Here is a 13,978-nt window from a genome sequence, read left to right on the forward strand (position 1 = left end):
TATTCACATACGAAGACAGGAATTTCAGTCTCCTAATAATCACGATATCAAAGCAGGATTTCAATAGAATTAAGTAGATTTTCATAATAGGAAATTTTTAAAAATCATTTGGAAGATACGTGGGAAATATTTTGCATGAGTTAAAAGAGAAATTGTTGTTTTAACAATTTAACATAAAAATAAAGCTGGTTCTAATGTCCTATTTTATTTATAAATGTCTCTCTGAGGAAAATCTCAAATGCCATTGTTGCCTCAGATATACTATCATGAATTTTTTTTCTCCTTGAGTTAAAAAAAAAAATGTTGAGGTTCTTAAAAATAAGGAAAAGTTATCTGCAGTACCTCTATTGATTTTAAAAATGATTAAGTTGTATTGTGTTCTCCAATGTTGGAAAGCATGATATAAAAGAGCATTATAGCTTTGTTTTCAATTCACCATCATTCAAAACTTTGGCATTTTGATCCATTTCTTTGCCCTCATTTTCCTTCCCTGTAAACTTTGCCACAAGCATAGTTTCTGAAGAGGCATTTTCCTCAGGTAGTCGATACTTCCTCAAAATAAAGAGGATCAAAAAGGCTGGAATATAGCTTGATCCTCTTAGTGCTGCTGGTAATCCAAGGTAGATGTATCTATTTAAAAAAAAAATTAAAACGTATTAAAACTTATGAAGATACTGTGGTGAATAATAACTAGCTTTGCATATTTTTAATTATTAATATTTTACCCCATAAGGACAACAGCAGCTAACTGTTTTGCATGTCAGCCTTACGAATGAATCTCATGAATCTTAGGAATGAACCTCATGAGCTTTCATTCGCTAGCTGATGAATTCTAACTTTTGTTAAAAATTATTTGGGAAATTTTTTATCCAGGAAAATCAAAATTTATTTTCCTCTTTTTAATCTTGTGTTTTTTATTTTATCTTTTTACATTAAATACACTTTCCAACTTAAATTTAATACTGACAGTGATAGCAGTTTTATTTCAATGTTAGCAAGAATGCTTCCAAAGAAGCACCACTAATTGTAATATTTACTCCTGTGTTTCTTTAGATGATCTTCATCAGGTTAAGGAAATTGCTTTTTCTTCTGAGTTTGCTCAACGTTTCAGTTTTGAATTTGTAAAATATCACCAAATCATTTTTCTGTATGTAGTTAGCAGAATAGCCAAGACTATTATTATTATTCTGAACAAACTCTATTTGTTAGTTTTTACACATTAATAGATTCAATTCATTAACTTTTTGTATGCATAACTAAAATCAGCTTGTACTTTTTGCCTTGTACTGAACTTGTCTAATGTCAATATCAAGATTGCATTAGCTTTATAAAATGAACAGGGAAATTTGCCCTCTTCTTCCATGTCTGAGAATAACTTGTATAAAGCAGGGATCATCAGTTCATTGAAGGTTTGTAAAACTTGCCTTCAAAGCCTCTGGACTAGATGCCTTTGGAAGATGAGAATTTGTGACTCATTCACGTTTTTTAATGACTATGAAAATATTCATGTTTTCTATATAGTTATAGTAATATTTAGTAATACATATTTATCTAAAAAACTCTCTATTTAATATGCTTCCAAATTACAATGTTTAAAATTCCTAAGTATCTGTATTTATATGTTTTCCATTTTTAATAGTGCTTATTTGTGCCTCTTCTCTTTATTTGCCTTTCCAGATTGCTATTATTATATTTTAATCTTTTCAAAAGCACAGCTTTTTGGTTACTTCTATGGTCTATAGTCTATTTATGAATTTCTGCTTCTTGTATTTATTTTCCTAGTCCTAAAATTTTCTCTTATTAGGAAACATATTAAGAATGAAGGAAAAAAAGAGCTAAACATACTTATACTCATCACCCAGGTTTTTTAAATGATTAAATTTTGTCACTTTTGTTTCAGACCAATTTAAAAGATATTAATACATTTAATTCCTCTGTGTATTCCTATGATCCTATTAGATGTAACACTATGTTGAATTTTATGGAATTTGTTCCTACTTTATTTCTATAGCTTAACAAATTATGCATGTATCCACTCATACTTTATACAATTATTGCATATATTTTACATTTTAAATAATTGGCATAATGTTATGTTTTTATTCTGAAATTTTTTTCTATCAGTCCACCATTTTAAAACGAGGCTTATACATGTAGTTCTACATTGTTGCTTTTTAACTATTTAACTACATTGCACATATGAACATAAAAGCAATTGTTTTGCCCCTTTTCTGTTACCCATTTCTGTCCCCTGTAACTTTAAAAACCTAATTATAGTAAAGAAATCACTAAACAATTGAAACCAGTTCCTGACTTATGCTTTTTTGAATGTACACCATGTGTTGCCTAACCTGTTGATTCTTTTCCTAGATCAAAAGAGGTACGAACGAAGAATTAAATAGTTAAAAAATGATAAGCTCTATGCCCCCCAACAGCCCTTTCAGCAATCCTGCAGGAAGATCATTCAGGCAAGATAACACCTGAAGAGAGTCAGCCAGCCTGCACTCAGTGGAGAACACAGAACCCACCCTCCTGCCTCGATGATTCACTGAGATCCTTCCCCCCAATATTTTTCCTTTAAAAACAGTCATGACTGAGCAGAATCCTTGGAGTTGGTCTCTGGACATGAGTTCACCTTCTCCCAAGATTGGCAGCTTTTCTGACTCAAGCACCTTTCCTCTCTACCAACACTGCCTCTCAAATTCCTAGCAACCAAACCTGAGTTCGGTAATAGACACACCACAGCTTACTATCCATTTTCCTATTGGACACTTTTGTTCAGATTTTTTTCTAATATTAATAAAACTGCAATAAACCTTGGTTGACATGTCTCCTTGTGCATGTGAGCAAGAGTTTCTCTAAAATATGTCTAAGGATTTTAGAGGATGCAACTTAGTAGAAAGAAAGAAAGTGAAGTCGCTCAGTCATGTCCGACTCTTTGCGACCCCATGGACAGTAGCCTGCACCAGACTCCTCCGTCCATGGGATTTTCTCGGCAAGAGTACTGGAGTGGGTTGCCATTTCTTTCTCCAGGGTATCTTCCTAAGCCAGGGATCGAACCCAGAGTCTCCTACATTGTAGACAGACGCTTTACCATCTGAGCCACAAGGGAAGTAGATATCTTTTGATGCCTGCAACTTAGTAAATATTTCCCAAAGTTCTTTTCAGTAGTTTTTATTCACCACCAGCAGTGTATGAGAGTTCCTGATGCTCACGATTTATGTTCTATCATTCTTCATTGTCTACAGTGTCTTTAATTACAAACAAGTTTTTAGTTTTATACGCAGTCACATTTGCCCATTTCTTGTTCTCTAGTTTGCTTTTTTGTTTCAACTCAAACCAAAGGCAATAAGGATCATAAAGATATTAGGATCTATGGTTGTTAATAATCTATCACTATTGGTCTAATCATATTTCTTTATAAGCCATATGTTTATTTCTCTGGGTTGTGCTTATGTTTTTTTCTCAATTTGAACATTTGTAGTTTCACTTTGATATGTCTATTTAGTTCATCCTACTAGGCATGTAAAGAGCACTTTTGATCTGAAAACGTATGTCTCTATTAAATTCTAGGAAATTCTAAGCCATTAATTCATTAGTTTATCTCTGCTGTTTCTTCTGCTCTCTGTCCTGAAAATCTCTGAGATATATCTTTTAATTGCTAATTGATCTTTAAAATTACTAAGGTGGTTATTTTTTGTTTATGAGTTCAAATCATTAATTTTCATTCCAGATAATTTCTACAATAACCACTTTCAGTTCACCAATTCTCATTTTAACTTATGTGGACTTGAAATTTATTATCTACTTAGAATTCCTTTTATTTCAGTGCTATCCATTTAATCTCTAATATTTCCAAGAGTTCTTATTCATATTCTTATTTCTGCTAGAATTTTTTTTGTTATTTCTTATTCATTTTAATGGGTATTATGCTATCAATTTATTTTTAATCCTATTGAGCTAGTTAAACATCTTATTTTAAAGTTTGTCAGACTCTTACATTAAAGTAAATTTAATCTGGAATGAAGTCATGTTTCAACTGGTAATTTTTGTGCTTGTCATTTTTACTATTGGATTTATTCATGTATTTTAACGTTTTAGTTTACAAGCTCTTTTTGAGTATTTTGTTGTTGTTTGTCTATTTTGGTTTTCTTTGCTTGCTCTGTCTCTCTGTATTTACTTCTCCAAATCTGCTCATTTTCCCTTTGTTTTTCCCGCTTCCCTAGGTTCTTAGGCCTTTCCTAGTTTTTTTCATAGTGATACTAGAAATAATCACAGAGGGAGCAGATCATTTAATCTAGTTCTTGGGTGTATCTGTGTCTTATTCCCTCCTTAGTATCACAGCAATAATATGCAAAAGATTTTTTTAAATCTGTTTTACAATGAGATTTCTATTATTTTCCTATGTTTGCTGATAGTTGGGTTAAAAAAAAATCACTATATATATAGCATAGTCAGATGGTTCAAATCTTCTATATCCTCATGAATTTTTCACCTGTATTTTATATTCACTTGTTGTAAAAGTGTGTTGCAATTTTCCACTCTGTAGATTTCTGCTTGTAATTTTGTGAATTTTGTTTTATATATTTGAAGTTATAATAGATTTATATGGGTTCATGATTATTATATATTTTTGGTAAAGTATTTCTTATATTAAGTGATACCCTTTTTTAACTCTGTGATTTTTTCTTACTTTAAATTCTGTTTGCCTTATAGTCAATATAACTGAGGAAAAGGGAACTGATGAAAACATGAATCTCATTCTGTCTGCTCTCTTCACAGTTCTTGATGTATACATCCTTTTACTGATCAAGAGAAGACCTTAGACTCTTTTAAACAATACCAAATCATTTTTTAGGAATTAAAAGAGTTTTCTTACTGCCCATAGTGAGCAGTTAAGACAAATCTAAACAAAATTCAGGTCTCCAACTGGAAAAGAATCTGAAAATAAAGAGAAAAATGAAGAGTTTTGTTCAAAACAGGTTGATATTCGATGAAGTTTCTTCAAAATCAGATCTATATTTACAAAAAATAAGACTTGAAGAAACATGAAGAATACTGTGTCAGTGAAATTTACCAAGGGAGAAAAAATATTTTAGACATCAGAAGTGGATGGCCAAAGGAAGTAAGGATTTAAGCTAGTAAAATGCTGGAATGATGTAGGATTAAACGAGGATACTTGAGAGTAATATAACTTAGATAGGTAGTTACTGCACAGACATGGCCTTCAATAATACACTGATTGCAACGAATTTAAGGAACAACCTTTTGAAAGCCACCTGTGCTTATATTTATCAAGTGCTTTGAAAATATTGAGGAAATAAAATGAATATGTAAATAAGAAATGGAGATATAGTATCAGTACCTATTTTGTAAATAAAACCAAAAGTAGTCCAGTCACTTGACAAAGAAAGTGTTAGACATGTACCATGGTACCATGTACCATTTTATACATCATCTCTGCTTAGAAAGCAATGTTTTTAAATTACTATCTTTACCTGAAGCTGGTGGAATCATATATCCTGCATGCCCCTGACTCACCACACTTCAAAGTTCCCCAGTGTAAACATGTGGAGTCCACCAAAGCTCCAAAATATATAGGTGCAGGAATTCCAGCTACAATTAAAAAGAAGAAAGAAGAATCCATTAGCAAGGTAAGAAGATATGTTGTTTTGTTTGAAAGTATTAAAATTTTCTCTATTTGTAGAACAGTTTAACAGAATATAAATATACAGCTTTAAATTTTACTTTTAGAAACTAGAAGTTACTTTTACAGTCAAGTTTCTAGATTAAAAAAGGTAAGTAATCAGATGGATAAAGGCAAAATAAAAAATTATCAGTAGAGAAAACCATTGAATTGATGATTATTTATACTTTTTTCTGCAATATTTTGGGTGAACCACAAGCACACTTCGTTTTAAAGCATTGCCTCTTTGCTTTTCAAGTGTATTGATGAAAAGTAGAATGTCAGGTAGGTCTTTTTCAAGTAAAAGAAAGAAGTTTTTCATTTCTTCTTGTTCTTTATTCTCATACTAATTACAAAGTGCTATTTACAAGCAGAAGAGATATTTGCTAAATTGTTACTCTGAGGGAGTGACTTCATTTACTTGGTATTTAACAGTGGTCTGATGTGATATTGGGAAAAATAACTATTTTTACCAAGTATTCGTGTACAGAATGCATGTAATCCCACGCCAAGAGACTTCTCTTCAGGCTTGACACACCTAAAAAATTAATGAATTCATAAATTTAAAAACTACCATAGTTTCTTAAAACAACTGTTTGTATGCTAGTAACGCATTGAGCATTAGCAAATTTTCTTGCATACTCAAGTCTTGACTATTCAAGGCCTAATTATTCCATTCGTAAGTTTCACAGAAGCCCCACCTCTGGTCTTTGGCATTTTTATCCATCACTTTTTGCTCACTCATTTCTACCATAAAGTTATCAGAGAAGAAAACATTTAATATCAATTGATTTCTACCCCAGCATCCTCTTCTCAAAGTAGTTTGTGATTCTAATGGTTACACCTTTAACCTCAAACCAAAAAAGAATGCAATGTTAGGTGTGTTTAAATTACTCATATTAACAAAATACAGAAAAGCCAAGGATTTACATAAGTAAATGTAAACAGAAAAGAAAACAAGAATAAAAGTTTTCCAAGGAAAGTGATTTTACAAATCCAAAGCAAACATATTTTAAGTGTTTTGGTATCTATTTAAAAGCTGCACAGATTCATCCATTCTTTCCAAAAATTCCCCCACCTTTTCACCATTGCCTGAAATTCCTTACATAGACATTGTGTGTGTGTGTGTAAGTCACTCAGTCATGTTCAAGTCTTTGGAACCGCTTGGACTGTAGCCTGCCAGGCTTCTCTGTCCATGGAATTCTCCAGGTAAGAATACCAACTCAGGGATCAAATCCAGGTCTCCTGCATTGCAGGCAGGCAGATTCTTTACCACTGCGCCACCTGGGAAGCCCTTATATGTAGAAATAAAGACTATCATTTCCATTGGCATTTTCTATGCTCCACTCACTTTGGCATTAGCATGGCTTTCTGCTCAATGAATTCACTTAGAGTTTTCCTCTGTATTCCCTTCCCTTCTTTGACTAACCAAAGCTGAGAAAATGTAAGCAAATTTTTACACAAAAGGACACAATATATTTTCAGCAAAACATCATATTATTGGTTTTTACCAATTATCTTACCAATTATCATATTATCTTCTTACCTTGCTAATGGATTCCTCTTTCTCCCTTTTAATTGTAGGGAGAAATTCTCCCTTTAATTTAAACTGGAATTTAAATTTAATTTCTCCCTTTAATTTAATTGGAATTCCTGCACCTAAATATTTTGGAGCTTTAGTGGACTCCACATGTTTACACTAGGGAACTTTGAAGTATGGTGAGTCAGGGGCACGCAGGATATATGATTCTACCAATTGGCAGAATAGGTAAAGATAGTAATTTTTAAAATTTGCTTTCTAAGCAGAGATGATGTATAGTTGACAGAGCTGACTGTGGCTCAGATCGTGAGCTCCTTATTGCCAAATTCAGACTTAAATTTAAGAAAGTAGGGAAAACCAATAGACCGTTCAGGTATGACCTAAAACAAATCCCTTATGATTATACAGTTGAAGTGGCAAATAGATTCAAGGAATTAGATCTGATACAGTGCCTGATGAACTATGGACAGAGGTTCGTGACACTGTACAGGAGAAAATGTCCATTGTACAAAAAATGTACAGAGATCAAGACCATCTCCAAAAAAAGAAATGCAAAAAAGGAAAATGGTTTTCTGAGGAGGCTTTACAAATAGCTGTGAAAAGAAGAGAAGCCAAAGGCAAAGGAAAAAAGGAAAGTTATACCCATTTGAATACAGAGTTCCAAAGAATAACAAGGAGAGATAAGAAAGCCTTCCTCAGTGATCAGTGCAAAGAAATAGAGGAAAACAACAGAATGAGAAAGACTAGAGATCTGTCCAAGAAAATTAGAGATACCAAGGGAACATTTCATGCAAAGATGGGCTCAGTAAAGGACAGATATGGTATGGACCTAAGCAGAAGATATTGAGAAGAGGTGGCAAGAATACAAAGAAGAACTATACAAAAAAGATCTTCATGACCCAGATAATCACAATGTTGTGATCACTCACCTAGAGCCAGACATCCTAGAATGTGAAGTCAAGTGGTCCTAAGGAAGCATCAGTACAAACAGAGCTAGTGGAAGTGATAGAATTTCAATTGAGCTATTTCAAATCCTAAAACACGATGCTGTGAAAGTGCTGCACTCAATATGCCAGCAAATTTGGTAAACTCAGCTGTGGCCACAAGACTGGAAAAGATCAGTTTTCATTCCAATCCCTAAGATAGGCAATGCCAAAGAATGCTTAAACTACTGCACAATTGCACTCATCTCACACGCTAGTAATGCTAGCAATGCTCAAAATTCTCCAAGCCAGACTTCAACTATGTGAACTGTGAACTTCCAGATGTTCAAGCTGGTTTTAGAAAAGGCAGAGGAACCAGAGATCAAATTGCCAAAATCAGCTGGATCATCAAAAAAGCAAGAGAGTTACCAAAACATCTACCTCTGCTTTATTGACTATGCCAAAGTCTTTGAATGTGTGGATCACAACAAACTGTGGAAAATTTTTCAAAAGATGGGAATACCAAACCACCCAACCTGCCTCTTGAGAAATCTGTATGCAGGTCAGGAAGCAACAGTTAGAACTGGACATGGAACAACAGACTGGTTCCAAATAGGAAAAGAAGTACATCAAGTCTGTACACTGTCACCCTGCTTGTTTAACTTCTATGCAGAGTACATCATGAGAAACACTGGGCTGGATGAAACACAAGCTGGAATCAAGATTGCCAGGAGAAATATCAATAACCTCAGATACGCAGATGACACCACCCTTATGGAAGAAAGCAAAGAAGAACTAAAGAATCTCTTGATGAAAGTATAAGAGGAGAGTGAAAAAGTTGGCTTAAAGCTCAACATTCAGAAAACTAAGATCATGGCATCCAGTCCCATCACTTCTAGGGAAATAGATGGGGAAACAGTGGAAACAGTGGCTGACTTTATTTTTTTGGGCTCCAGAATCACTGCAGATGGTGATTGCAGCCGTGAAATCAAAGATACTTGCTCCTTGCAAGAAAAGCTATGACCAACCTAGACAGCATATTGAGAAGCAGAGACATTACTTTGCCAACAAATTATGTCTAGTCAAAGCTATGGTTTTCCCAGTAGTCATGTATGGATATGAGAGTTGGACTATAAAGAAAGCTGAGCACTGAAGAATTGATGCTTTTGAACTGTGGTGTTGGAGAAGACTCTTGAGAGTCCCTTGGACTGCATGGAGATCCAACCAGTCCATCCTAAAGGAGATCAGTCCTGAGTGTTCATTGTAAGGACTGATGCTGAAGCTGAAACTCCAATACTTTGGTAGCTGATCGAAGAGCTGACTCATTGGAAAAGACCCTAGTGCTGGGAAATTTGAAGAGGGGAGGAGAAGGGGATGACAGAGGATGAGATGGTTGGATGGCATCACTGACTCAATGGACATGAGTTTGAGTAAACTCCAGGAGTTAGTAATGGACAGGGAGGCCTGGCGTGCTGCAGTCCATGGCATCGCAAAGAGTTGGACACGACTGAGCGACTGAACTGAACTGAACTGACGGACATTTTCTTGGCATAAGTGTTTTACTATCTTAAAAAAACTCTTCAGCACAATAGAGTGAGATACAGTTGACCAGTTCACTATCTAACACCGGTTATTTAGGCAACATCAATGATTTTACTCAGAAGGAAGTAGTTAAAGTCAGGAGACCTCACATGACCTTCTTGCTCCCATGGTTACCATTTAATATAGAAAATATGGTATTTAGATTTTACTGAAGAGTTTTTCTTTCTCCTCTACCTCTAACATACCGCCTATGATCTCACAAAAGCATGAAATCCTTATAGCTAAGAAGTTACAAAACAGTTAGAAATAAAACTTCATAGAAAAAATTAGCTGAGGTATAGCTAAAGCTATGGAGAAGGCAATGGCACCCCACTCCAGTACTCTTGCCTGGAAAATCCCATGGATGGAGGAGCCTGGTAGGCTGCAGTCCATGGGGTCGCACAGAATCGGACACGACTGAAGCAACTTAGCAGCAGCAGCAGCTAAAGCAGTACTTGGAAGAAAATGCATCATTTTATATCTATTAATCAAAATGAGCAAATTATGTAAGTGTTAAACTCAAATAGTTAGATATAGAACAACAGAAAAAAGCCCCAAAAGAAAAAAATTTTAAATAAGTAAAATAAAAAGCAGAAATAGATGAAATAAAGAGCAAAAAAACTAAAAATTGATTCTTTAAAAAAGAAATTAAAAGCAACCTCTGGCAACAATGATCAAGGAAAAAAAAAGGAAAATGCAATAAACAAAATGCAGAAAAAATGGAAAGCCCTTCAGATATATTAGAGAATATCAGAATGATCAAAGAATATTATAAACAGTTATATAGTAACATCTGATATAAGTGTAAATGGAAAATGTAAATAAACACATTAAATTGAAATGTTATAATGAAATATTTATGAAAATAATAACCAAGTTTCACTGACCAAGTAGTACAAGGAGTTTTATGAGTGAGTTCATAAAACTTTCAACAAATAGATATTTAATGTAAGTAGTTCCAGAAATTGAAAAATAGAAAATTTATCAATTCATTTTGTGGGCCTAGAATGATTCCAAAACAAACAAACAGAATAGAAAATAACTTTTATGTTTTACCAACCAACATAGATACAATAATTTTAAATAAATTATTATTTAAATGTGACTGACTATGGTTTTTCTTAGATGTCCAAACAGTTCAACATAGAAAAATCTATCACTTTTTTCACTACACTAAAAGTACTGAATTGGAAGATTATATGTAAATTTTTTCCTAGAAGAAGAAAAATAGTAGTTTGATACTGATTCTGTGATTAAAAACTCAAAAACTAGATGAAAATTATATACTAAAAATCTATAGCAAGCATCATATTTAATGGAAAAATTTTATATGATTTCCATTAAAAGTAGAAAACAACAAGAATACTTATTATCACCATTACAGTTTAACACAGTTTGGGAGGTCCAAGTTGATGTTAAAAGAAAATTTTAAAAATCTAAGATGTATAAGCTTTAGAAGCAAAGAGATAAAATTCTCCTTGCATGCACATATTTCTATAAAAAAACCTAACAAAGTCAGCATGTTATCAGGATAAGAAAAATTGCTGGATAAATAGTAAATGTTAAAAAATCAACAGCATCTCTCTAAACCAACAATAACCAACTAGAAAAGATAAGAGAAAATAGTACCATATTAAATTACAAATAAGCCCATATTTGTGTGTTTGGATATAAATGGGTACATATGTAGTTGTACATGGTACATTTTCTGTGTTTGTGTGTATATATATACATATATTATATATGTGTGTATGTGTAGTATCTATACAGGAAATTTAAAATAAATGGAAAAATATTTCATGGTCACAAATATTTGAGTTTCTTTAATTAATATATATAATCCATACAATCAAAATTCATATGTAAGTATAAAGATTCATGCATCAATAGTGAAACCAATTTGGGGGGAAGAAAGGAAGAATGAAGGGGAAAGTGACGAGTGGATGAAGAAGAGCTACAGCATGAGATATGAACACATGCAGTGTCACTACTTTGAGAGCAGACAAACCTCTGTAAGCATGAAAACATCCTGTGTTATATAAAAACTTTAAATATGATAAAGATAGCACCATGAATCAGTGGAAATAGGACTTCTTATTTGTGCTGTGATGTTGGGAAAACAATTGTTTGGATAAAAATAACATTGAATATCTCTCTCCCTTTCACCACACATAAAGATAAACTTATGATGATTTAAAGAACTAGGTAAAAGCTATATAACTGGTAGGATAAAATTTAGGGGAATATTTTGATAAATTAGTAATATAAAACCTTTTTGAAATGTGATTCCCCAATACATAAACTCTAAGGCAAGGAAATTGTCAGATTTCAGTACAACAAAAGTTAGGATTGAATTTCACAAAAAAAAAAAAACTATGAAAAAATTTGAAGAAAAGATGAGAGATCAGGAGAAGATAATTGTATCAAGTAAACATATTAGATTAACATGTATATTTACCAGAAAAGTATAGGAATTATCATGAAAATGGACAAAAATAATGTATAAGCGTCTTGAAGTAAAAGTACTAGTAGCTAGAAAAAAGTTTAAGGAAACTCCTAAACTCATTGAATTAGGAAATCACATATTAAAACATCAATGAGCTACCATCTAATACCCATTGGAATAGTAAAAGTCAGAAAGTTCAGTAATTCTAAATATTAGTGATGCTATGAAAGTGAAAATGAAAGTTGCTCAGTCATGTCCAACTCTTTGAGACTCTAGTTCATGGAGATCTCCAGGCCAGAATACTGGCGTGGGTAACCTTTCCCTTCTCCAGGGGATCTTCCCAACCCAGGGATCGAAACCAGATCTCCTGCATTGCAGGCGGACTTTTTACCAGCTGGGCCATAAGGGAAGCTCAAGAATACTGGAGTGTGTAGCCTATCCCTTCTCCAGGGGATCCTCCCAACCCAGGAATTGAACCAAGATCTCCTGCATCGCAGGCGGATTCTTTACCAACTGGGCTATGAGGGAAACCCAATAAGGAGGTATGAGCTGATGGTATGAGAATAACTGATAAATAATAGCAGTATTTGGTGAATTTATGTTTGCATGTGCATTTTGAACCAAAACAAATTTGTAGCACAGTACTGTTTCTGTGAGTATAAAACACAATCCACAACAAACAGTATTTTACAAAGGAAAGCATGTATTTAAGACTCTATGTCTATCATATTAATGTGGATGCCTATGGTGATAGGAAGTGGGAAATGGAATGAAAAAAAAAATAAAGTAAAATAAAATAAGAGAAAAACCTTACCCCACCTAGGATAAACTATGAACTGAGAATTACAATTAATTTAACTCTTCTTCAAGATGAAGAAAACTATGGACTTTGTTTACTAGCTATGTTTAAAATTGCTTATGAGTCATGAAGATGCTGTCATTGAAAAAGCTTGTGTGATAAACTTAAGGTTACAATCTAGCTCTCCAATTTCCTAGCTTTAGTAAGCCGTTCAACATTTGTGTCTCACAAAAGCCTCTTAAAACAGTTGAGCATTTGTTATTATATCCATTTTTTTATTAAAAAAAAGAGCTCAGAAAGATCAATTCACCTGCCTTTGTCCTACTGATAATAACTGGTGAAACTGGGACTTCAAACAGCTTTTAATTCCACTGTCCTAATATAATCAAACTACAGGAAATGAACTATAGGCAACCACTCTTACCTAGGAAAATGACCATTTCATATGGTTTACCCTAAAATATAAATGCATCTCTTTTTCTGGTAAGCCATAAGCATTTGCTAATTTAACTCTAAGTAATAAGGTAGGAAAGATAGGGAGGGAAATACCAGCAGATGAACATTTAAAGTTGCTAACTTAAAAATTTTTGTAAATTTCAGCAGTGCTTATTTGGAAAATCTTAATAAGTGATATAATATATTAGAGCACCAAGTTCTTAGATACTGTGAGCTTCAAGTGAAATTTCATAGAAAAGGCTTCCATACTAAATAACCAGAAATAAATCCAAATAAAGAAAATAATTCTTGTACCTCAGGAGAACCATATATCCAGGTATGGCAGATAAAGAATATAGGAAACTACTGAACACGGACAAGATTAAAAAGTACTGTAGCATCATGGAACAGTCTTTTCCTTTGGCACATAGCCCAAGAACTGCAGATGAATTTCCTGGTGTTCGTATGCAGCTACAATTTTGGAACACCTGTCAAAAATAATATATTACCTTATGTAAGGAAGGAAACTCCTGAACACAAATCTTAAATATTTTCTTTTCCCAGTTAG

The 13,978-nt window shown here is 33.4% G+C and overlaps 1 protein-coding gene across 2 annotated transcripts in view; it reads right to left on the reverse strand.

The window, feature by feature from the left end:
* Positions 1-347: 347 nt before the first annotated feature.
* Positions 348-13,978, reverse strand: part of SLCO1A2 (solute carrier organic anion transporter family member 1A2) — a 51,117-nt gene continuing 37,486 nt past the window's right edge. For both annotated transcript variants that reach the window (XM_043441516.1, XM_043441517.1), the window contains exons 12-15: positions 13,726-13,898; positions 6,160-6,224; positions 5,499-5,616; positions 348-630 (exon numbers count right to left, since the gene is read on the reverse strand). In XM_043441516.1, the coding sequence (XP_043297451.1) occupies positions 414-630; positions 5,499-5,616; positions 6,160-6,224; positions 13,726-13,898 (573 nt within the window). In that variant the 3' untranslated portion in view covers positions 348-413. The remainder of the gene's footprint in view (positions 631-5,498; positions 5,617-6,159; positions 6,225-13,725; positions 13,899-13,978) is intronic.

Source organism: Cervus canadensis, chromosome 21 (assembly GCF_019320065.1).
Source record: "Cervus canadensis isolate Bull #8, Minnesota chromosome 21, ASM1932006v1, whole genome shotgun sequence".
Taxonomy (NCBI): Eukaryota; Metazoa; Chordata; class Mammalia; order Artiodactyla; family Cervidae; genus Cervus; species Cervus canadensis.